This window comes from Agrilus planipennis, unplaced genomic scaffold, assembly GCF_000699045.2.
Source record: "Agrilus planipennis isolate EAB-ADULT unplaced genomic scaffold, Apla_2.0 scaffold4, whole genome shotgun sequence".
Classification (NCBI taxonomy): Eukaryota; Metazoa; Arthropoda; class Insecta; order Coleoptera; family Buprestidae; genus Agrilus; species Agrilus planipennis.
This window is the reverse complement of record NW_020442463.1, coordinates 3,104,086-3,127,230: the sequence shown is the minus strand read 5'-3', so window position 1 is coordinate 3,127,230 and position 23,145 is coordinate 3,104,086. Positions and strand designations below refer to the sequence as shown.

General features: G+C 34.9%; 1 protein-coding gene across 1 annotated transcript in view; it reads left to right on the top strand.

Moving 5' to 3' along the window:
* Positions 1–23,145, top strand: part of LOC108745154 (regulating synaptic membrane exocytosis protein 2) — a 100,508-nt gene that overhangs the window by 57,576 nt on the left and 19,787 nt on the right. Inside the window, exons 5-7 of the mRNA XM_025980906.1 lie at positions 13,856–13,864; positions 16,248–16,601; positions 17,497–17,555. Of these exons, the coding sequence (XP_025836691.1) occupies positions 13,856–13,864; positions 16,248–16,601; positions 17,497–17,555 (422 nt within the window). The remainder of the gene's footprint in view (positions 1–13,855; positions 13,865–16,247; positions 16,602–17,496; positions 17,556–23,145) is intronic.

Here is a 23,145-nt window from a genome sequence, read left to right as displayed (position 1 = left end):
ATTCATTTTTCATATTTCTAATAGACCAATGTCTTATGCAAAGCGGTTTTTCATTGGATGTTAATGTGCGATTGTTTCAGCATTGTACAGAAGCTCGTAAATAATTTTACGCACCCAAGCAGTGGCGTAGCGTGAATTTCTGCCTCCCGGAACCAAGCCTAAATTTGCCGCCCTTCCTATTTTCACAATTATGTAAGATCTTTTATTTAAATTGGCCGGGATTGAAGTGAAAAGTGTACACAAAAATATATATTTAATTAATAAATGTATTAAGTGCTATTTAGATTTGATCAGTCAGTACAATAGCAAATAAGGTGCTATTACTGTACTGTGAAATTAATGTAATGATTTCTTTCTTCAGATCATGTTGATATTACTACTTATGCTTCATCTCCAAATTATCTAGCAACGATAGTGTGACCTTCAAATTAAAAAATATGTTGAAAAGTACGATTCTGATTTTTCGAATTCATTGTCGAAACGTCCCTGTAAGTGGGAAGTTAATAAATTGCAGCAGTTGCTCTACTCATTACCGTTACATACCTAGGTATAGGGCTATTCGATTTTACGTAAACACCAAAGGAAACTGGGGGTCTTTGCTTTAATTTTATTTTTAATGACATGGGACAGGGGGTCAGGTTGATGATTACGTTAGCAATATTTATTTTTTTTTTCTGATTTGTCTGTAAAATTTATTAGATTCTGATTTGAACAAATATGGCAACCCTAATTATCTATGTTCGAAACCGAAAAACAAGTTCAGGAATTCCTCAAAATAATTAATATTGCTCACTCGCTCTAACGCGGTGTTTTATGGTGAACGATCAAAAGATTTTAAAAAAATATGCAGGTACCAATGTTTACGTAAACATAGGGACGGAGATTTTGAGAATCCATCTCAGAATTTATGAAGAATAGTAAATATTGCGGTTGTTCAAATAGATTATACCATCACATTCCCGATCGTTAGTATTTTATTGTCGCTAGTATTCATTCCATACTTTTGCATTGTTTTAAAGTTTCGATAACTGTGCATCATTTAGTTGATGATATTTATGGGTTTTAGTATTAAGAAGTGCTAAATGTAAATAGAATATAAAAAAGTGTCTTGTTTATAATATAAAGGTAAAATCCTGTTTCTGCTTTTTGGTATGTTTTTCTACGATTGTTACGATTTCATCTTTTACCTGCATTTTTGTGCCACGGGAGCTTATACTTTAATTACGGCCCTCATTCTTATCATAAAGTGAACTGTTAGGGTTCGACCATTCGAATTTCAGCTTTTTCTACATTGGATATAAAAAATATATCGTTTTTATAGAAATTCGGACATGTAGCATTACTGCAAGGTGGACCTAATTCTATCTAATATCGAAAAAAACATGTTTGCCCTACATTTGCGTCATACGAAGCCCAGGGTCCTCTTTGCCACCCCACAAATGGCTTATTACAATTCTCGGAAATGCGCATAATATTTGACTTCTATATGAGAGAGACAGACGTATATATGTCTGCATCATTTGGGTCGCCATCATTTTGCAAACTCCTAGCAATATAGAAGTGTTAAGTATATGAGTAGCACAAATATGGCAGAGCAAGGTTATTAATCCGTTCTATTGTAATTTTCTAACTTCATCATCAGAAGATCGTCAGTCCTAAGACTGGTTGCCACGCACCTCCACTCTTTCCTATCATGAGATAATCTTCGCACATCCCTAAAACTATAACAACCCACATCCTTAACTATTTGCGAACAATAATCTAATCTAGGTCTATCACTACCCCTCTTAACTCCCACTCCTGCCTCTAATATGTCTCTGACTGGACCTTCATGTCTGATAAGGTGTCCTACTAACCTATCTCGCCTATTTTTTATTGACTTCCATAGAGTCCTCTGTTCTCCTATTCTTTCTAATACCTTCTCATTTCAAACCTTCTCTATCCACGGTATATTTATCATTTGCCTGTAACACCACATTTCGAACGCTTGTAACCTTTTCTTTTCTGCAGCGCTCACCGTCCATGTTTCGCACCCGTACAGTGCCGCGCTTCAAACATACAACCTTTTTCTAAATTAACCGTTCGCTAGCATAGAAGTAACTTCTTTTTAATTAAAGGCGACTCGACCCTGCGCTATCCTCTGATTTATATCTCTACTACCCCTTCCGTCCTGACTTATCTGACTTCCTAGATACCTAAAATCGACCACTTCTTCTAATTTTTCATCTTTTATCTTTATATTCGCTTTTTCCCTACATTTTCTTCCCTTGCATACCAGTATTTTTGTTTTCATGCAGTACTATTTTGTCAGTTCCGCATCCATTTTATTTAAAGCTATCTCTAACTCCTCCTTGCTAGATGCTAATACTGCTACATCACCTGCAAATCTAAACATACTAATATTCTGCCCCTTTATATCTATCCCTGCAGTTGTACTGTGTTTAATGATGTTGATCGCGTCTTCGATGTATACATTAAAAAGTAGCGGTGACAATATGCATCCCTGTCTAACTCCCTTCCTAATATTTACTTCTCTACGTTGCAGCCCCAGCTCTCTGACTTACCAACCATAAAAATAGTCTTTATATATTTCTCTGTTACTTATGAATTGCGATTACAACTCCAACAAAATTGTATTGTACCTACTTATTTACTCTTTTACTGATGTTGAGTATAACAGCGACTAAAAGTTGTCTGACTGTGTAATGTGTATGCAGTATACAGTCACAGGGATTTATATGTATAGTTTCTCATTGGCAAAACTCATGAGCAGTTACAGTAATTATAAAACTACCTTTTAGTAGATCGTATTTCAGACTAGTAGGTACCTTTTATAATCTCCATTTCGGAATTAAATTGATAGAAAACACAAGAAAAGTTAGAATGCTCAAATGACCTGCTATAGAGAAACCAAAAATGAATTAATGTTTCAAATTTGTGGAAAATGTTATAATTTATTAATCTTGACTTACCATTATTACCTACTGTTGAAAGAAAAACTTTATCCACCCATCGAGACGTTCTCGTTTGTAAAACGCGGCTATCAAATTACCAATCACAATGGCTTCCGCTCCCTTATATCCTGCCTCACCCTTCCTCTCCCAACAAGACAAAGAACAATAATGGCATAGTGGGAGAGGGTGGAGATTCTTTCTTGGGTGGGCAGGCGGTAACAATAAGCGTTCGATCAAAGTGCTACTGTTATACTGAAGAATGCTTAGATACTAATATTAATTATAATAAAGTAATTATAAAAGACTTATCCCAATAACCACAAATATTTAAAAACTGCGGACACACGTTTCGCTCATTTACATTATGAGTATCTTCAGCGCAAGACTACTTCTAGTTACTACCTTTACTTTAGTAAAAATTAGTTATTTTATAAGTAAGATAAAGGGTGGGTGGAAGTGGGAGAAAGGTTTTGTCAATACTGCTTCCATTTTATTTAAAACTACCTCTGATTCCTCCTCCCATCGTCTGTAAATTTAAGCATACTAATCTTTTGGTAAATACTACAAATGGCGCAGTAAACGCCATCTGTAGTACGATGCTACATTTTAGGATTACATATGCTCCAACAAGGTCCATTTATATACGTATATGGATATCTACTTGCTGAAACGAATCCCGGCGTAGCTCACCTCAACGTGGTAGGCACGTTACCATAATCGAATAAAATAATTCGAAGTGGAGTTAAAGGCCGGTGCTATTCCTTAAGCTTTTTAAAAAAAACACTTTTGAACACTTACTTTCTTTATTATTGATTAATTATTAATGTGTTGAATTTGTTCTTAAATTTGGAGGGTTTTGTTGCTTAAAGGAATAGGAGTTACGCCTTACGGAAAATAGCGATACACCATGTGCGTTAACTATTAACACGATAAGAGACCGANAAGGAAGTACCTAATAAAAAAAAGTATTTTGTAAAATATATGACCGCCAGAGGGGCGCCTATGAGGTGCTAGCCTAGAGCGCTCTCGACATTTAATCTGCCTCTGGTTGCAGCCCCATCTCTATAACCGGCTGTTGCTCTTTATACAAACTAACTATCACCCTTCTATCTTTGTAACTCATCCCTACATTTTTAAGTATATTCAACATCTTGTCCCTATTTAACATTGTCAAAAGCTTTTTCTAAATCACAAATTCTATGTACGCACTCTTTCTGTTTTCTATCGTTTTCTCTATTGTTACACGTTAAGCTAGAATGGCCTCCCGTGTTCCTCTATTTCTTCTAAACTCAAATTGATCTTCCCTTAATAATTCTTCTGGCCTTTTTTCCATCCTCCTCTATACAATTCTAGTTAAGATTTTTGACGCATGGGAAGTTAAGCTAATTGTTCTAAATGTCTCGCACCTATCCGCGCCCCTCTTCTTAGGTAATGTTACTACTACGTTCCGTTCATAATCCTGTGGGACTTTCCCCGTCTCATAAATGTGACTAACTAGCATAAACATACGATCTCTAACCTCTTGTCCTGCATGTTTTAGAATTTCCCCCTGTATCCCATCTACACCTGGCGTCTAATTATTCTTAGTTTCTTAATGTTAAATCGAACTCATCTCTCATTATGGGATAACCTAACTCATCTATCTCTACACTATCTTCCTTCTCTAATATATCTCCGAATTTAGGGCCTACGTATAGGTTCTTTAAATATTCTTTCAAGGGACATATATGAATATAGAACTCACTTTATCGCGTTCGTAACATCCCCCTCTCAATTTAGCAGTCATCTTGAAAAGGGAATTAATTCATCCTACAAAAAATTTACAAGTTATTTTAATGCTTTAAAATGAACTAATTTTTGAAATAACTTTACCCACTACAGATAACCTCAATGTTAGTGAGGAAAAATTATTGTTGCCGTCACTCCCTTGCCGGGAATCCAACCCGGGCTCCTGGTTTTACGCACCACTACTCTACCCCTAAGCTACGAGGAGGTGACAGCATCAACACCGACAATACTTATCTAAGAGTGTAGGTTACAGAATCATCGAACCAATGTATTGAATTTAATCCACAAAAATTCAAAATGTTTCATTACAAATTATTTTATTTTATCACTTTTATTTAGTGGCAATAGACACACGCTGCTGTAGTTTCGGTACCACGATTGTCATTGTAAAGTGAAATTCTTCGATAACAGCGAATTCGTTCTTCTCTCTTCTGGAGGTCTTCAATAATACATATATGTATATATATATATATATATCATATCATTATATATCATATTTGATTCCCAATGGAACGTTCTTGAATATTCTCCGAAACCTCCTCCTTCTATCTCTTCAATCTTCTATCTTCTTCAAACTTCTTTATTCTTCTATCCCTCTTCTGACACCAAATGTCAGTATAACTAACTTGTTTTTCGAATAAATCTTTAAACAACACCACTTTGAATAATAATTAATAACTGGCTTACTACTATATCGTCCACTGAATCGCTTCTTCGATCTTCTATCGCCTCTTAACTATAAATAACTTTGTTACTACCGCAGCTCACAATAGGCCGCACCCTTGACGGTTTTTCACATTTGGTGCGCAGCCTAAACGTGACAATATTTATACATCTATTCACCCATGCAATTGAAGTTTTTGTCTATAAATTCACAATAGCTGCCTTTTCACAAACTTAATGATTATTTAAATTAGAATTGCACCGGTTAATGATTTTGCTGGATACAACGGTTAATGGTTTATGTCTGCTTTCTGGTAGGCTTTCCATTAAATACTATCCTCACCAACGTCCTAAACCACATTAAGTTCCATTCAAAAAGTCATTTAAACACTAAACCAATGAAACTTTAAGTCTTGGATGGCGGATTTTTAACGAAAGGATTCAGATGAAACCGTTGAAACGAGCCCTGCAATATTTATGAACACTAACGGGTGACAAAACCCTTCTAATAGGTAATTATTATTTAAAACAATATAAACTTAAAAAAGAATTTTGGATGTTTCATTCTCACCAGCCACTAATGCTGGTGGGAGGGCAATCGCTTTAGACTATGCCGGAAGATAGGGCGAAAGGCCCACTTCAGGAATCGTGGGAATGGGTGGGTGGTGGTTTGAGTGAGAAAGATGAGACGGACGAAATGAAGACAAAAGAGAATGAAAGATTATGTGTGGAGTATTGCTGCCCCAGCATTTGCCTAAGTGATCCAAGAAAACCACAGAAAAACTTGGACCAAGGCAGACAAACCCGGAATCGAACCGGCGTCCTCTCGAATGCTAAGCAGCGGTTTAAACCTCTAGGCCAGTGTTTCCCAACCATTTTTCCCTCGCGAACCAAAAGAAAGGTACAAAAAAAATTGACGAACCCCCTATGTAGTCGTTAATGACAGGTAAAAAAAGCAATAAAATTTGATAGAATATATATTTTTCATATTGCAGAATAATTGATTATATTAATCGTGAAACATTTAAATAAAACATTAATAAGACTAAAATGATGTAAATGTAGTAAACTGCCTTAATTTGATATTTATTTCCAATTGTATTGTAAAAAAAAATATTACACAGAAGGGAAAACTGCTGCAATGATTTTAAATATAAAGCAGAACATGATACGAATCACATTGATAAAATGTTTTAAATATAAATAAATGTTTGTAATAAAAAGAGAATAAATAGTATTTGATTACTTGAATAAGAGGAATAAATTTTAATGTATAAAATTGTTGATATATTTTGATATTGATGAAGTAATTTTGAAAAACAAATAAGGAAAAAAGAAATGAAAATATTGAAATTTATCATAAATTTCATAACAAACAGGCATTTTATTGGCGTTTTAAAAAATCCGCCATTACAATATTATTTTCGCGAACCCCCTCTGCAAACACTGCGAACCCCCAGGGGTTCGCGAACCACCGGTTGGGAATCACTGCTCTAGGCCATGCGGCTCAGTACCTGATATACCAATTAGCGACAAAAATTGTAATACCTACTGATGTATTCTTGTTCACAGGAAAAAATACCTAAAATTATTTTTTTTCTCTGATAAAATTACTTGGCATTACCGAGTACCCAGCGTCATTACCCGATTTCTAATTTAAATGCTCACTATCTGTCTGCCTCTCTGTAGGGACTTAACTTCGAAATAGCTCAACCGACTTCGATATAACTTTACAGACGTGGATAGGAAATTGTTGAAAGTTATCTAAACTACCTTCTTCTAATGTTTCTTGATTATAGTAGTTTGATTTATTATAAACAATCAATAATGATTTCACCCAGACGAAATTAGTTTATCTTAAATACTGAGTAACTTAATGTAACGTACATCGTACAACATGCCCATTTTCCCTCGAAAATATACTTTAATATTGGTTCTATAAAGAAAATTTTTTCAACTAACGAACTAATAAGCCTTTATAAATTCTGAAAAACCAAGTCTTTCGGGAAAGCATTTACATTTGAAAGAATTTTTGAGCAATATTAAACAGAACTGAAAATTATTTCCAGGAATTAAAACATTCTAGAAGCCTTCAGATAACCTCTTCACGGAGAAACAAGAAATTCGGGTCACGGGCAATACGAAACTGCGATAATTTAGGTCAGATGAGAGACACGCTCGCATATTCAAGCATCCCTTTCAAATTCATTTATGAATAAAAGTTTACATCTCGGAATTTACAGCTTTCGCGTATTCCTACAACGTCCAAAGATAATTTGAAAATACGATTTCAACGGCGTCGCAAAAATATTCAAGACAAACGACTAGCAAAATTTTCAGTACAATCTAATATAAAAAGTTAACGTGCCTGTTTTAAGTTTTTCCAAATTATAATAAATAAAACAAAAGTTCTTCTACGTTGTCTCCTTTAATTTTATCCAAACACATGTACTATTTATTCAAAACCAGCCTTAGATGTTTCAGCAGCATTCGACAAAGTTTCGTTTTATAAAATTATTACTANGTAATGCGATTCATTTTTCATATTTCTAATAGACCAATGTCTTATGCAAAGCGGTTTTTCATTGGATGTTAATGTGCGATTGTTTCAGCATTGTACAGAAGCTCGTAAATAATTTTACGCACCCAAGCAGTGGCGTAGCGTGAATTTCTGCCTCCCGGAACCAAGCCTAAATTTGCCGCCCTTCCTATTTTCACAATTATGTAAGATCTTTTATTTAAATTGGCCGGGATTGAAGTGAAAAGTGTACACAAAAATATATATTTAATTAATAAATGTATTAAGTGCTATTTAGATTTGATCAGTCAGTACAATAGCAAATAAGGTGCTATTACTGTACTGTGAAATTAATGTAATGATTTCTTTCTTCAGATCATGTTGATATTACTACTTATGCTTCATCTCCAAATTATCTAGCAACGATAGTGTGACCTTCAAATTAAAAAATATGTTGAAAAGTACGATTCTGATTTTTCGAATTCATTGTCGAAACGTCCCTGTAAGTGGGAAGTTAATAAATTGCAGCAGTTGCTCTACTCATTACCGTTACATACCTAGGTATAGGGCTATTCGATTTTACGTAAACACCAAAGGAAACTGGGGGTCTTTGCTTTAATTTTATTTTTAATGACATGGGACAGGGGGTCAGGTTGATGATTACGTTAGCAATATTTATTTTTTTTTTCTGATTTGTCTGTAAAATTTATTAGATTCTGATTTGAACAAATATGGCAACCCTAATTATCTATGTTCGAAACCGAAAAACAAGTTCAGGAATTCCTCAAAATAATTAATATTGCTCACTCGCTCTAACGCGGTGTTTTATGGTGAACGATCAAAAGATTTTAAAAAAATATGCAGGTACCAATGTTTACGTAAACATAGGGACGGAGATTTTGAGAATCCATCTCAGAATTTATGAAGAATAGTAAATATTGCGGTTGTTCAAATAGATTATACCATCACATTCCCGATCGTTAGTATTTTATTGTCGCTAGTATTCATTCCATACTTTTGCATTGTTTTAAAGTTTCGATAACTGTGCATCATTTAGTTGATGATATTTATGGGTTTTAGTATTAAGAAGTGCTAAATGTAAATAGAATATAAAAAAGTGTCTTGTTTATAATATAAAGGTAAAATCCTGTTTCTGCTTTTTGGTATGTTTTTCTACGATTGTTACGATTTCATCTTTTACCTGCATTTTTGTGCCACGGGAGCTTATACTTTAATTACGGCCCTCATTCTTATCATAAAGTGAACTGTTAGGGTTCGACCATTCGAATTTCAGCTTTTTCTACATTGGATATAAAAAATATATCGTTTTTATAGAAATTCGGACATGTAGCATTACTGCAAGGTGGACCTAATTCTATCTAATATCGAAAAAAACATGTTTGCCCTACATTTGCGTCATACGAAGCCCAGGGTCCTCTTTGCCACCCCACAAATGGCTTATTACAATTCTCGGAAATGCGCATAATATTTGACTTCTATATGAGAGAGACAGACGTATATATGTCTGCATCATTTGGGTCGCCATCATTTTGCAAACTCCTAGCAATATAGAAGTGTTAAGTATATGAGTAGCACAAATATGGCAGAGCAAGGTTATTAATCCGTTCTATTGTAATTTTCTAACTTCATCATCAGAAGATCGTCAGTCCTAAGACTGGTTGCCACGCACCTCCACTCTTTCCTATCATGAGATAATCTTCGCACATCCCTAAAACTATAACAACCCACATCCTTAACTATTTGCGAACAATAATCTAATCTAGGTCTATCACTACCCCTCTTAACTCCCACTCCTGCCTCTAATATGTCTCTGACTGGACCTTCATGTCTGATAAGGTGTCCTACTAACCTATCTCGCCTATTTTTTATTGACTTCCATAGAGTCCTCTGTTCTCCTATTCTTTCTAATACCTTCTCATTTCAAACCTTCTCTATCCACGGTATATTTATCATTTGCCTGTAACACCACATTTCGAACGCTTGTAACCTTTTCTTTTCTGCAGCGCTCACCGTCCATGTTTCGCACCCGTACAGTGCCGCGCTTCAAACATACAACCTTTTTCTAAATTAACCGTTCGCTAGCATAGAAGTAACTTCTTTTTAATTAAAGGCGACTCGACCCTGCGCTATCCTCTGATTTATATCTCTACTACCCCTTCCGTCCTGACTTATCTGACTTCCTAGATACCTAAAATCGACCACTTCTTCTAATTTTTCATCTTTTATCTTTATATTCGCTTTTTCCCTACATTTTCTTCCCTTGCATACCAGTATTTTTGTTTTCATGCAGTACTATTTTGTCAGTTCCGCATCCATTTTATTTAAAGCTATCTCTAACTCCTCCTTGCTAGATGCTAATACTGCTACATCACCTGCAAATCTAAACATACTAATATTCTGCCCCTTTATATCTATCCCTGCAGTTGTACTGTGTTTAATGATGTTGATCGCGTCTTCGATGTATACATTAAAAAGTAGCGGTGACAATATGCATCCCTGTCTAACTCCCTTCCTAATATTTACTTCTCTACGTTGCAGCCCCAGCTCTCTGACTTACCAACCATAAAAATAGTCTTTATATATTTCTCTGTTACTTATGAATTGCGATTACAACTCCAACAAAATTGTATTGTACCTACTTATTTACTCTTTTACTGATGTTGAGTATAACAGCGACTAAAAGTTGTCTGACTGTGTAATGTGTATGCAGTATACAGTCACAGGGATTTATATGTATAGTTTCTCATTGGCAAAACTCATGAGCAGTTACAGTAATTATAAAACTACCTTTTAGTAGATCGTATTTCAGACTAGTAGGTACCTTTTATAATCTCCATTTCGGAATTAAATTGATAGAAAACACAAGAAAAGTTAGAATGCTCAAATGACCTGCTATAGAGAAACCAAAAATGAATTAATGTTTCAAATTTGTGGAAAATGTTATAATTTATTAATCTTGACTTACCATTATTACCTACTGTTGAAAGAAAAACTTTATCCACCCATCGAGACGTTCTCGTTTGTAAAACGCGGCTATCAAATTACCAATCACAATGGCTTCCGCTCCCTTATATCCTGCCTCACCCTTCCTCTCCCAACAAGACAAAGAACAATAATGGCATAGTGGGAGAGGGTGGAGATTCTTTCTTGGGTGGGCAGGCGGTAACAATAAGCGTTCGATCAAAGTGCTACTGTTATACTGAAGAATGCTTAGATACTAATATTAATTATAATAAAGTAATTATAAAAGACTTATCCCAATAACCACAAATATTTAAAAACTGCGGACACACGTTTCGCTCATTTACATTATGAGTATCTTCAGCGCAAGACTACTTCTAGTTACTACCTTTACTTTAGTAAAAATTAGTTATTTTATAAGTAAGATAAAGGGTGGGTGGAAGTGGGAGAAAGGTTTTGTCAATACTGCTTCCATTTTATTTAAAACTACCTCTGATTCCTCCTCCCATCGTCTGTAAATTTAAGCATACTAATCTTTTGGTAAATACTACAAATGGCGCAGTAAACGCCATCTGTAGTACGATGCTACATTTTAGGATTACATATGCTCCAACAAGGTCCATTTATATACGTATATGGATATCTACTTGCTGAAACGAATCCCGGCGTAGCTCACCTCAACGTGGTAGGCACGTTACCATAATCGAATAAAATAATTCGAAGTGGAGTTAAAGGCCGGTGCTATTCCTTAAGCTTTTTAAAAAAAACACTTTTGAACACTTACTTTCTTTATTATTGATTAATTATTAATGTGTTTAATTTGTTCTTAAATTTGGAGGGTTTTGTTGCTTAAAGGAATAGGAGTTACGCCTTACGGAAAATAGCGATACACCATGTGCGTTAACTATTAACACGATAATTGACCGACCTAGTCGTTTGAAAGACTTTTTGTAACTCCACGATCGAAGTTATTGATTGTTTAAAGAAAACTTGCATCACTGCTGATTAATTAAAAAGGAACGGATGGCGTGGGTTTGCCAGCCGTTTACTACTGATAAGGCACGCGTTTTATTACAATGTTAGCATTTTTAAAATGGTTAACTGTGGTCTGTATTTTGTCGAAACTGTCAGATGTGGATCGGGATTTCGATCTTTTTGGAACTCATCTGCGCGTCGCAGGCAGCTCCAACTGAACACAGACCAACTTTTACCTGCCGCCTTAACAGCGCGTTTTAGAAAATACCACAAATGGCGCAGTAAATGCCATCTGTAGTACGATGCTACATTTTAGGATTAGGTATGCTCCAACAAGGTCCATTTATATATATGGATATCTACTTGCAGTTTCGACAGAATACAGACCACTTCGAATTATTTTATTATTTTGCTCCTTTTAAATCTATCCCTACAGTTGTACTGTCTTTAATGATGTAGATCGCGTCTTCGATGCATAGATTAAAAAGTAGCGGTGACAGTGTACATCCCTGTCTGACTTTCTTCCTAATATTTACTTCTCCACGTTGTTGCTCTAGCTCTAAAACTGCCTGTTGCTCTTTATATACAAACTAAGTATCACTCATCTATTTTAAGTATATTTAACATCTTGTCCCATTTAACACTGTCAAAAGTTTTTTCTAAATCTACAAATCCTATGTACGCACTCTTTCTTTTATCTATCGTTTTCTCTATTTGTTACCCGTAAAGCTATAATGGGCTCCCACGTTCCTCTGTTTCTTCTAAACCCAAATATATAAGCTTTGATACGCATCATGTCCCGACTTGCAAGAGAGCTCTTTTATTAATTTTAAGCTCTAAGAGCCTACAGGGGGGGGGGGTTGTGTTACAAATATGTTGGGCTACGGATAACCTATTAAATCTGAAATGGACTGTATATACTTTCTTTATACCTACTTGTAATGGCCCTTTTAGTCTATCCAACGTATTTTAAATCACAACCTTTGCATTTAATTTCATAAATTCCTGTCTTTAATCTACGTTCTTCTTCTTCTTTCGTGTTTCCTAAGAAGTTTTTGAGACTATTATTGGTTTTACGTAAATACTTGTGTAAATCCAAATTCTTTAAAAATCTTATTAAATCCTGTTAAAATGTGATGGAAAGGTAACTTGAAAAACTTTGTTTATGATCTGATGGTTTAGATAAAGACGTAGAATTTTTTATGTAGGTCCTAAGTTGTATTTTTATTAGTATATTATTGACAATTTCGGAAAGGAAGCCGTTAAAATACGAAATACCTTTAACGTTCAATAGCTCGCTATTGAACCTAGTATTATTCAAGGGGAATTTTATTGATCTGTTAATGAGGAAGTTAAAAGCAACCATTTTGTGTTGAAGGCAATAGTTGCAATCAAATGAGACTTCTTTTTTCTTAAGCATTGTTGTTATTACTTAGAAGTGTTTTTAAATATTCCCAAGTTTGGAGGATAGGTACGCTAGCAAACAAAAAAATTAAACTTTTACCTGGGTTTAAGATGATATTTTTAAGTTTATGGATAAATTATACTTTATTTTCGATTGAAAAGGACTCTAAACCAACAGATATTGAATTAATTACAATGTGGACATTAATCAGTTATATTTGCACGATACAACATAATTTTGCGTAGACAGACATAAAAACCGCCCGACACTTGAAAATGTTATAACAGCTGCAGGCGAAACGTCGGCAAAAAAACTTCCGAAAACAGCGTCCAGAAAACTCGAAAACCAAAACGTGGCATACATTTGAAATAACTATTCTTATGCGTCGCCTGAGCCTCAACTATTTGAGAAGCAAAATTATTAAAAAGATCAGTTATTGCAAAAGAGATTTACGGATTGGAATGTATCCCCTTTTGCTATACCATGCTAGTAGCGCTGTCCTTACCAACTAGAGCGAGTCTGTGTTTATGTTGATATGGTGATTTTAAGTTAAATGAATGATTCCCATAGAAACCCTTAGTTAAATAAAATATTCCATCTCCGAAATCTTCTGGTCTACCGTTTTTGAAAGGTGTCAATGTCATCCCATTTCATACATTGGCCAGCTACAGAAGTTAAAAGTTTGCGCCGGGAAACGAGTAGCTGCCGCATGCTTCATGTAGCAAGAACAACCTGCTACTACAAGTTATCACCCGAATGAATGACTGCTACTGTCATATTTGCCACATTTTTAGCATCATATTATCTATTTCTTTTTGGTAGGTACATGAATACTTGCATTAGAAAACAATTCTGCAATACCAGAGACGGTAGCTTATCTCATTGAATCATGCACATATGTAATACTCCTATATTGCTAGTTGGGGTCTAGAAAAAGATAACGATCCAACGGTGCAGACATATATGCGTCTGTCTCTCTCGTGATTACTTCGAGTATTACGCGCATGCTCGACAATTGAACATGCGTATAAGCGCGCATCATTTACCTCACCAGAATCGTGACGATTGCGCACAACGGGTCGAGTAATCTAAAAAGAGACAGAAGTCGTCGTTTGTTGTCTCACTTACTCCGTGACACTTCCACTTACGGCAGTAGAAAAAAAAACTTTTGGGTGTTTCATTCCCACCAGCCAGTAACGCTGGTGGGCGGGCAGTCCCTTTGGACTACGCTGGAAGGTAGGGCGGAAGGCCCTCTTCAGCCTGCTTTCAGGAATCGTGGGAATGGGTGGGTGGTGGTTCGGGTAAGAAAGTTGAGACGAACGAAATGAAGACAGAACAGAATGAAAGATTATCTGTATAATATTACTGCCCCAGCATTTGCTTAAGTGATCCAAGAAAACTACAGAAAAACCTGGACGGAGGCAGACAGACCCGGAATCGAACCGGCGTCCTCTCGAATGCTATGCAGCTGTTTAAACCTCTAGGCCATGCCGCTCGGTACGGGCACTAGAAGTATGGGAGTATTACATATATGGAATCATGTGACCAAGATTTCTACCCTAACCTAAAAATTTTCTTACAAATATTAGCATCTCTCCCACTCAACGTAGCTACCGCAGAGATATCATTTTCTACTCTTCGCAGAGTAAAATATTGGTTGCGTGTCTCAATGGCACAGGAAAAATTATCCGGGCTAGCTCTCCCAAATATACACAAAGATGTGAACCTGGTTTTCGCGAAAGGGCTAGAACTTGTAATTTAAGTAAGCTCCTAAATAAAATTATTTAATGTATAATGTAGGTATACTAGCGTTTAATTTAATTTGATATCCTTTGAAGTGGTAAAAATTTCATCAAAATAAGTTTAGTCATTTATAGCAATTTTCGTGAGCGAACATACTAACATATTATAGGTGTATTAATTTATACCATTTGCCCCACGACTTTTCCCACGTGGAACTATACACTGTACAAAATTTTGGCCAGGACGTCATATATTTTGTAAACATCTCCTTTGTAGGAATGCACCATATTGATCACGAGCATTTCGAATTTACGGAAACTTTACTACATGGCCGATCACACGACTTCGCGTTGAGTCTCATACAGTTTTCTATGTGCGGTAGAAAAAGCGACCACCTCAAACAGTATATGTTGGCCATTAGGAAGTGGCCATCTCACAAAATCCTAAATTTTTAGTTTGGCAATGAAAGTGTCAAAATATCTATTATTAATTAATTACTCGTTCACTACTGTACCACATATGTTATCGCTTCTTCTCTCTTCTTAATTCGCCTTCTATCACCTTATAATTAGAACTCGAACTGTACTGTACCAACCCCCTTTTTCTTATTTTCGTGGAAGAGAGGAAAAGCAAAAGATACCCAGCCGACCGTACGACTGGGTAGTGTTGGATTCACTCCGAGGAGCCTCTACCAACTAAAACTTCTCTACCTCAGGCCTTTATAGGACCTATAATTCAAGTCCTCTTCAACCTGTCCCAACCTTCCAACAACTAAATACTTATAGTGACTGGACTTGTTCTAGAAAGATTCCAGAACTCTGGGAACTGGAGACTCTAGTCTTCTTTGTTACTACCGAGATACAGGCCACTGTAGGGCTCTTGACGTAAGATGGGTTGCCTATACCTGACAATACTTACCATTATACACGCAAAACGTTTTAATTATTATTCTACCACAAGTTTATTTAGACTTTATTACAACTTTCAAGAACTCTGAAAGTATAGAGAATTGAATTTCTCCTCTAATAAGCTAAATTTATAAGTCAGTCCTCTACAACCTGTCCCAAACTTGCGGCAACTACATATTTATAGCGGCTGGACTTGTTCTAGAAAGACTCCAGAACTCTGGGAGCTGGAGACTCTGGTCTTCTTTGTTACTAGCGATATCTTAAAAAACCAAATTTAAAGGTCGTTCTTGAAAAGGCAAATTTATTTTCAGCGCGAGGATTTGGCATGAGAGTGGTAGGAGGCAAAAGTGGAGCTGATGGACGTTTGTTTGCCTATATAGTATGGACAGTACCTGGAGGGCCAGCTGAAAAAGGTGGTCTTCAACAAGGAGATAAAGTTCTCGAATGGGGCGGAGTGTCTTTAATAGACCGCTCTTTTGAAGAAGTGTGTGCCATAATGGATCGAACGGGCGATGTTGTGGAGCTACTGACTGAACATGCCACCGATTTACGAATGTGTGACATTCTCGACGATCCCATACCACCACAACCGCCCAGCAACATGGGAACCGGCATGGGGACCAGAAAAGTATCAGACGCCGGTCTAATTGTTGGTCTTCATGTCGGTGAGCACTTTTTTTACATTTTACTTTAATTATATTGATTAGCCCAATATGTCCAACTATTAACCCCTTTTTTATCCTTTAACATTTAAAAAAATTGTTAAGTAAATGAAATACAAATACTTTATGAGTTTCTTCACCGTAGCATACATGCATCTAGTATGGACAGTTCTTGTTTTTAGGAAGCTAAATCACGCAGTAATTCGTTTTAATTTGTTCTTATTACATTTTAAATCATGGTGCCCTCTTATTTTTAAAGTTTACAATTCTACAGCGAACGAGATGTACGGAGATAGATCGTTAAAATAGAGTCGAGGTATTTACTTGAATTAAATAAAAAGTGTTGCAAATGATTATCTTCAACAATGTTTTCTATGAAATGGGAATTCTCGGCATACAAATGAAATACATTTTGTCCATTATATTTTTTACAGCACTTTACATTGTTTTTGCGTCAAATGTACGACGAAATTCTCAATGCAGAAAAACATTTTACTAAAGGTACACAACTTGTTAAAAATATCAAAGCCGGTCATTAAGCCCAACTATTTCCAGCATAATCAGAAGTTAGCTGTTATTAAAAATTAGTAGATTCTAGATTTATAAAAATTGTATTTAATGCATTTTCTGTAGCTCTTTTGTGTAACCAAAAAAATTCGGAGATTATACATTTCGTCTACTATATGTTCTCTTTAATTGATAATGTTTTCTCTGCAAAGAACGAAAAGGATTAGTAAAATTTTAGTTCGTTGGGTTTATCTGTTTCAAACTGTTTTTGTTTTATATTTTATGCTACTGATATATAATATAGCTATGTGTTCAAATTATAATACATAATCAATTTATTTTCAGTGTAACTATCGAGGGTTTTCCTTTCTTTATCTCAATATTTTTGCAGATGGAGAAAACGAAAAAACACCATCATCACCGACGAGAAGGAAATTACCAAAAACCCCGGTATAAATTCTTGAAAAATAAATTATGTATGTTTATGATCACAGGCTTCGCAAGTACTTTGTTTTCATAGAAATTTCCTTCAATATTGTTCGAAATCTGTTGCATAAAAAGTACTTATGGAGACTAACAACACACAATGATGGATGTGAGAAAGGTTATCTTATACTCCAACACAACGTACTGAAACTTCTCCTTTGATGCTTTCTGCATTTTATAAAACTGCTTAATTTGGGGAAATATCTAAGAGACTTATATCGGTTTTAATAAGTTTCGGTATATATTGATCGATATACTTAGGTACGTATGATTTTTTACTAGTAAGATGAACATTGATCAAATTTCTGTCGCCCTGGACACCTCTGCGACCAGATATTAATCACTTTATTTTAAGCCATTTTACGTATTTTCTTATAAGAAATTGTACTTTTACTATATTCGATTACATATATACTTCACAACAGTTCGCTATCGAAATTAATTTATATTTTTGTAAACAAGCAAACCATTCGGGAAATATCAAGTAATGTTTGTATATATAAAAAAAATGTTTTTAACAGTTTTTATGGAATTTATTGGCTGTCTTGCTTGTGCATACGTATTATCTGTATTTATTACAGTCATAAAACCATAACATAAACCGTTAGACTATGCTGGAAGTATCAAATAAAAACAATTTGATCCGAAACATATCCATAAAAACAATTAGTCAAAATAAATAAACAAATTTAAAAAACGACACACATTCGACTGCGAATAGAACCCGAGACACCGGACTACCAACTGACCATCGATAGCACACTGAACCACCACGCTACTTCTCGTAAGATTACATTGAGTATAAAGATTCTATACAGTAGGTTCACTACTTCACTTATAAATTGACTTCATATGAGCTGAACTGTCATATGCCGAAGTGTTTCTATACAAAATATATTTCTACTGTGGTTTTACGATGACACCCTGTACAACCCAGCCTCTACTTAGCAGGTAACTCGTCGACGAAGTGGTAAAGCGTCGAAAGAAAACAGATGTATGGGCGTGACTGGGAAATGGATCTACTGTATAGAATCTTCATATTGTGACACAGCCACCTTTTTCTTACAATTCATGAACGAGTATGTGGCAACGTCGCAAATTGTCGGCCATGCAAGTCTACTTGGAGAGTTCACGACTGACATACCATAACATTAGAATACTTAATTCAATTTTGAATTTTGCAAACTATACGTAAACACAGGAAATAATAAAAAGAAGTTAGTACATTGTATATAATTAAATGTTTTGAACACTTATTAGCAACTTCACAAGAATTGCCAAACGCAGAACAAACCATAAATGCTCATCAGAACTGTTTTAGCTGAATTATTTTCATTAGAAGCTGCACCCATTATTTTTTTATTTCCATAAGGCAATTTCTGAGAAACATAAATTTCATCATTTCAATACCTACTACAATTTTATCTTTTGCTGAAAATGAGTTAGAAATTTGATGTAAGTAATGACCAGTAGAAGATAAATCGTTATTGCCAGTATTAAATAGAGTTACATAAAAATAAAATAGCAAATATTGTAAATATCTTTTAGATGGTAAACTCAAAAATTATAATAGTTGGGATCCCTTTACATAAACTATTACTCTTATACCAGCACTTATTGAAATTTCATTTCATTACTTCAAGACAATCATTAAATTTAAAGTATAAAAATAAATTTTTGATTCATAATTATTAGCCAAGCCATCAAAATTACTTATTAACTCTTCCTTACCAAATGTACCTATTAAATGTTCGTATCTTTTCTGTTAAACTTTCTTTCTCTCTTCCAGATTTTTTCCTATAGAAACTTTATGTTTAGTGAAATAACTTTAAAGTAAATTTGAAAAAATTCAAGGTACAGAATTTAATTTTAGATTTGGCCTTATGGGAATTTCTGGGAAATTGCTATTACATGAAGAAGTTTATCAATTTTAATAACAACACTTTATTCAAAATGTAAAATACAAATTTTTTCAGGAAATTGCTTTTAACCATTTTCCTTTAAAATTTGATCATTAGGGAAACATGAAGTAGTAACTAATGTTTCTCCTGCTTTCAATATACTATTATAATTGGATTTGCATCCAAGAAGACAACAAGTGCGCGGCATTTTTATACCTACAAGGAAGTACAATTTTTATGTTAAAACTTACTGCTTCTCAAAACTACAAGAAAATGATTATCACTAGATACGAAAAACTACACTCACACTAAACAAGTGACTTATTCACTTAATGTTTAAATTAGCACAAGTCAACAATATAAACAGCTTTTAACAGAAAAAAAAACATTAGATTTTCACACAGCACATGTAAATATATGAATAAGTTCGCGGAAGTCTTGAAGTATATGCATCCTTCTCGTAACTCCTAGTAGACTCGCTCGCTATGTTGCCAGATTTCCTACCTCACGGCTTGTTAGATAAAGATGGCTGTGACTGTGGTATTGCCAAAGCGGTGTTTCTATGACCATAATGGTCGTGTTCGTTACTGAGATTTTCTACTCAAAGTGATGTACTCGCGCATGCTTAAAACTAAAAAAAGTTATTATTATTGACGCCACAACAAAATTTATTAATTTTGAGCATGCTTATTCCATGAAAAAGTTATTGCGCATGCGCGATCACATCACTTTGAATGGAAAATTACCGTAACGAACACGGCCAATAGATAGTAGTGACAATACACATGCGCAAGCAAGACAACCAAAATGGAATCGCCCAGCTAGAGTCTTTTCTATTACGCCATAAAATATTCAATCAGTGCATACAATTGGTAATGGCTACAGTGGCAACAATAATTTGATTAACTTTCGTAACAATGTAACAATATAAGATGGCAGTGAACAATATACGTACCAAAGTATATCAAAATGTATTTCGTGCACCTAAAACCGATAGAAGTCTCTTAACATTTCCTAATAAAAGCCAAAATGTCAACGTTAAGAGTTTGACTTCTACGTCTCTATCTCCGTCAAATTTAATTTCATGGGCTTAAGTACCCTCCGGTGAAGATTAATCTTACTAAATTTATCTCGGATAGCGTTTTGAAGGTATTCCTCTCATGACAACCTGGCACGGTCCTTCGTTATATTTCCATATAAAGGCTCTCTTAGGAATGTTTTAAGAGTATAAGGTAAACCTTTAAACTGGCCTAAACGTACTATACGAAAATTTAAAAATATTTAATATTTATTAAAGGTTTTATGTCTATCGTATATAGTTTCTCTCTATTCGAAAGCCGTTTAAGCCGTAAACTGTTCGATGTATTTTTGTTGAAAAGTAGTTTAGAAAATTGCAAGTTAATTGTAAACGTGTTTAATTTGTTGTCAATACAAATAGCAGTTAATCAGAAGTACACAAGAACACGTTCTCTTTAAAGTTTACAATTTAATTTATTAATTAATAGAAACAAATACCTATACTAACTTAACTTATTAATATTGCCTGGCTTCCTTTGCTCTGTATTTTTCTGTGATATACAGTACATAGAATGTAATACATACGTATGATATATATATATATGATATACATATATATATAGTATGCAAATAGGTACTTGTCTACTGTAAGCTTAGATATTGATGGAATTCATAACATGGTAGCAAATTTAGCAGCAAATATATTCAAGGGTACTTGATTACTCTGACAATCCTAAGCATATCGCCCTTAATGATACATTTGTATGTCTATGTACACAACGTTTATAATTTCCTCCGTTTGAAACGTATGTTTTAATTGGCCCTTTTTGCGACAATCAGATGCAAATTAAAAAAAAGAAATAAGACTACAGAAATTACACGTAAAACAATCGGATAGGGTACTTAATATGCAATGAATAATATGCCTATATGTAAACAGACAGGGTCTTCAAAAATATTTGTTTTTGTTAAACTTTTCACAAATTGCTTATTTTCCCCATATTTTCTAATTAATTAGATACAGACTGTGTAATGTTTCAAAAACCGGAGTCCTCAGATTATGCCGAAATTTTGTGGAAGATTCCGTTTTGCTGAAATTATTGAGAGATTGCATTTACGTCATTAACATGGTCTACACGAACCAATCCTAAACCTGAATTCACTTGTTATACATATAGAATATACGGCTTAAGCTAACTAATCGCAAGTACTTAAGCATCAAATTTTCGGAACAACCGCCTCACCAACGGCAAACTCCAACATTTTCTCTCTCACGATCAAAAAATGAGCCTCATCCATAAAAGCAATTTCCAATCACGGATTATAACGAAACTTTGAGTCAACCTGATAAAAAATCTCAATGTCACAGCACCCTATAATCGTGAGTTTTTGACTTACCGGTCATTCAAACCAGGGATGTAACGGAGGTAGTTTTATCGGAACCGAAGGCGGAGTCGGAGTTTTTAAATTTGCTTTATCGGAGTCGGAATCAGAGTCGGAGGCAGGGTCAGAAGTGGTGGCATGAGAGAGAAGGACAAATAAAACATTATTTAGTCAAATTTTTTTCATTTCAATTTTAATTATAAAATAAAACACGAACAATGAAAAAATAATTGACGATAGAGTGCTCAGTGCACGTAGTGGAAGTCGGGGGGATTCCCCGCGCGACATGTATGAAGTTCATACTATGAACCTGTTCATAACAGTCGACACAGGCCGCCGCGCCGCCGCTATGTTATGCTTCGACCTCCGATTAAAACCTTCGATTTAAAAGTGTCGGAGCCGAAGTCGGAACCGAAGGTGTAATAATAATCGGAAGTTCCGACTTAACGGAACCGGAGTCGAAGCTCCGTAACATCCCTGCAAGAGACCAAGCAAATCGAAGACGAATACCGAATACAGGGATAATTTTGGGCTTAGTCTTGCTTTGCTTATCACTAGTTGAATTAGTGTTAATTCCTTTTGCTCTTGCATCCACTTATTGATTGTTTTTATAACTTCCATGTCCTGTTGCAGTATTTGCTTTATTGCAAGAATATAAAACTTTTTATTACTTTTAGGTAATATACAATTTATTACACAATTTCGGAGAACGTTTGTACTTATATCACCTGCTCAACTTTATGGTTGTTCAATTTCCTGATGACGAATTAATTTATGTACTCGACATTGTTCATTTTGTTTGTATTGTTCAGTACGTTGAAAGTGTGCATAAATTTACCCAAAGAAAAAAATAGAGAAAGAAAACAAAAGTATAGGTAGCTTTGTGAGCAGGCACCAATTTATATTCGCGTGCTGACCGGGAAAATTGTAATAGCAGCTCTGAAAACTCCCTTTGTCGAATAAAATGTAATAAGAGTGAAACATGAATTACAATTCGTGCAAAAGTTACACGTCAATCAAAACATAGACGTAATACTTATATTTAATTTCGATAATGAATTTCTTTGTTCAAAAGTTTGGTTTTCAATCAAAGATAAACGAATGTGTATGCATGTATGAATATGGAAATCTTTTGTAACATCAAAAAATAATATGAGGGTCCTTTTTAACCCGTTGAACTGGCTTCTTGCGTAGTAGCCGTAAACAAACTGGTAAACAAAAACATCAATTCGTCTGGAAAACATGAAATTCTT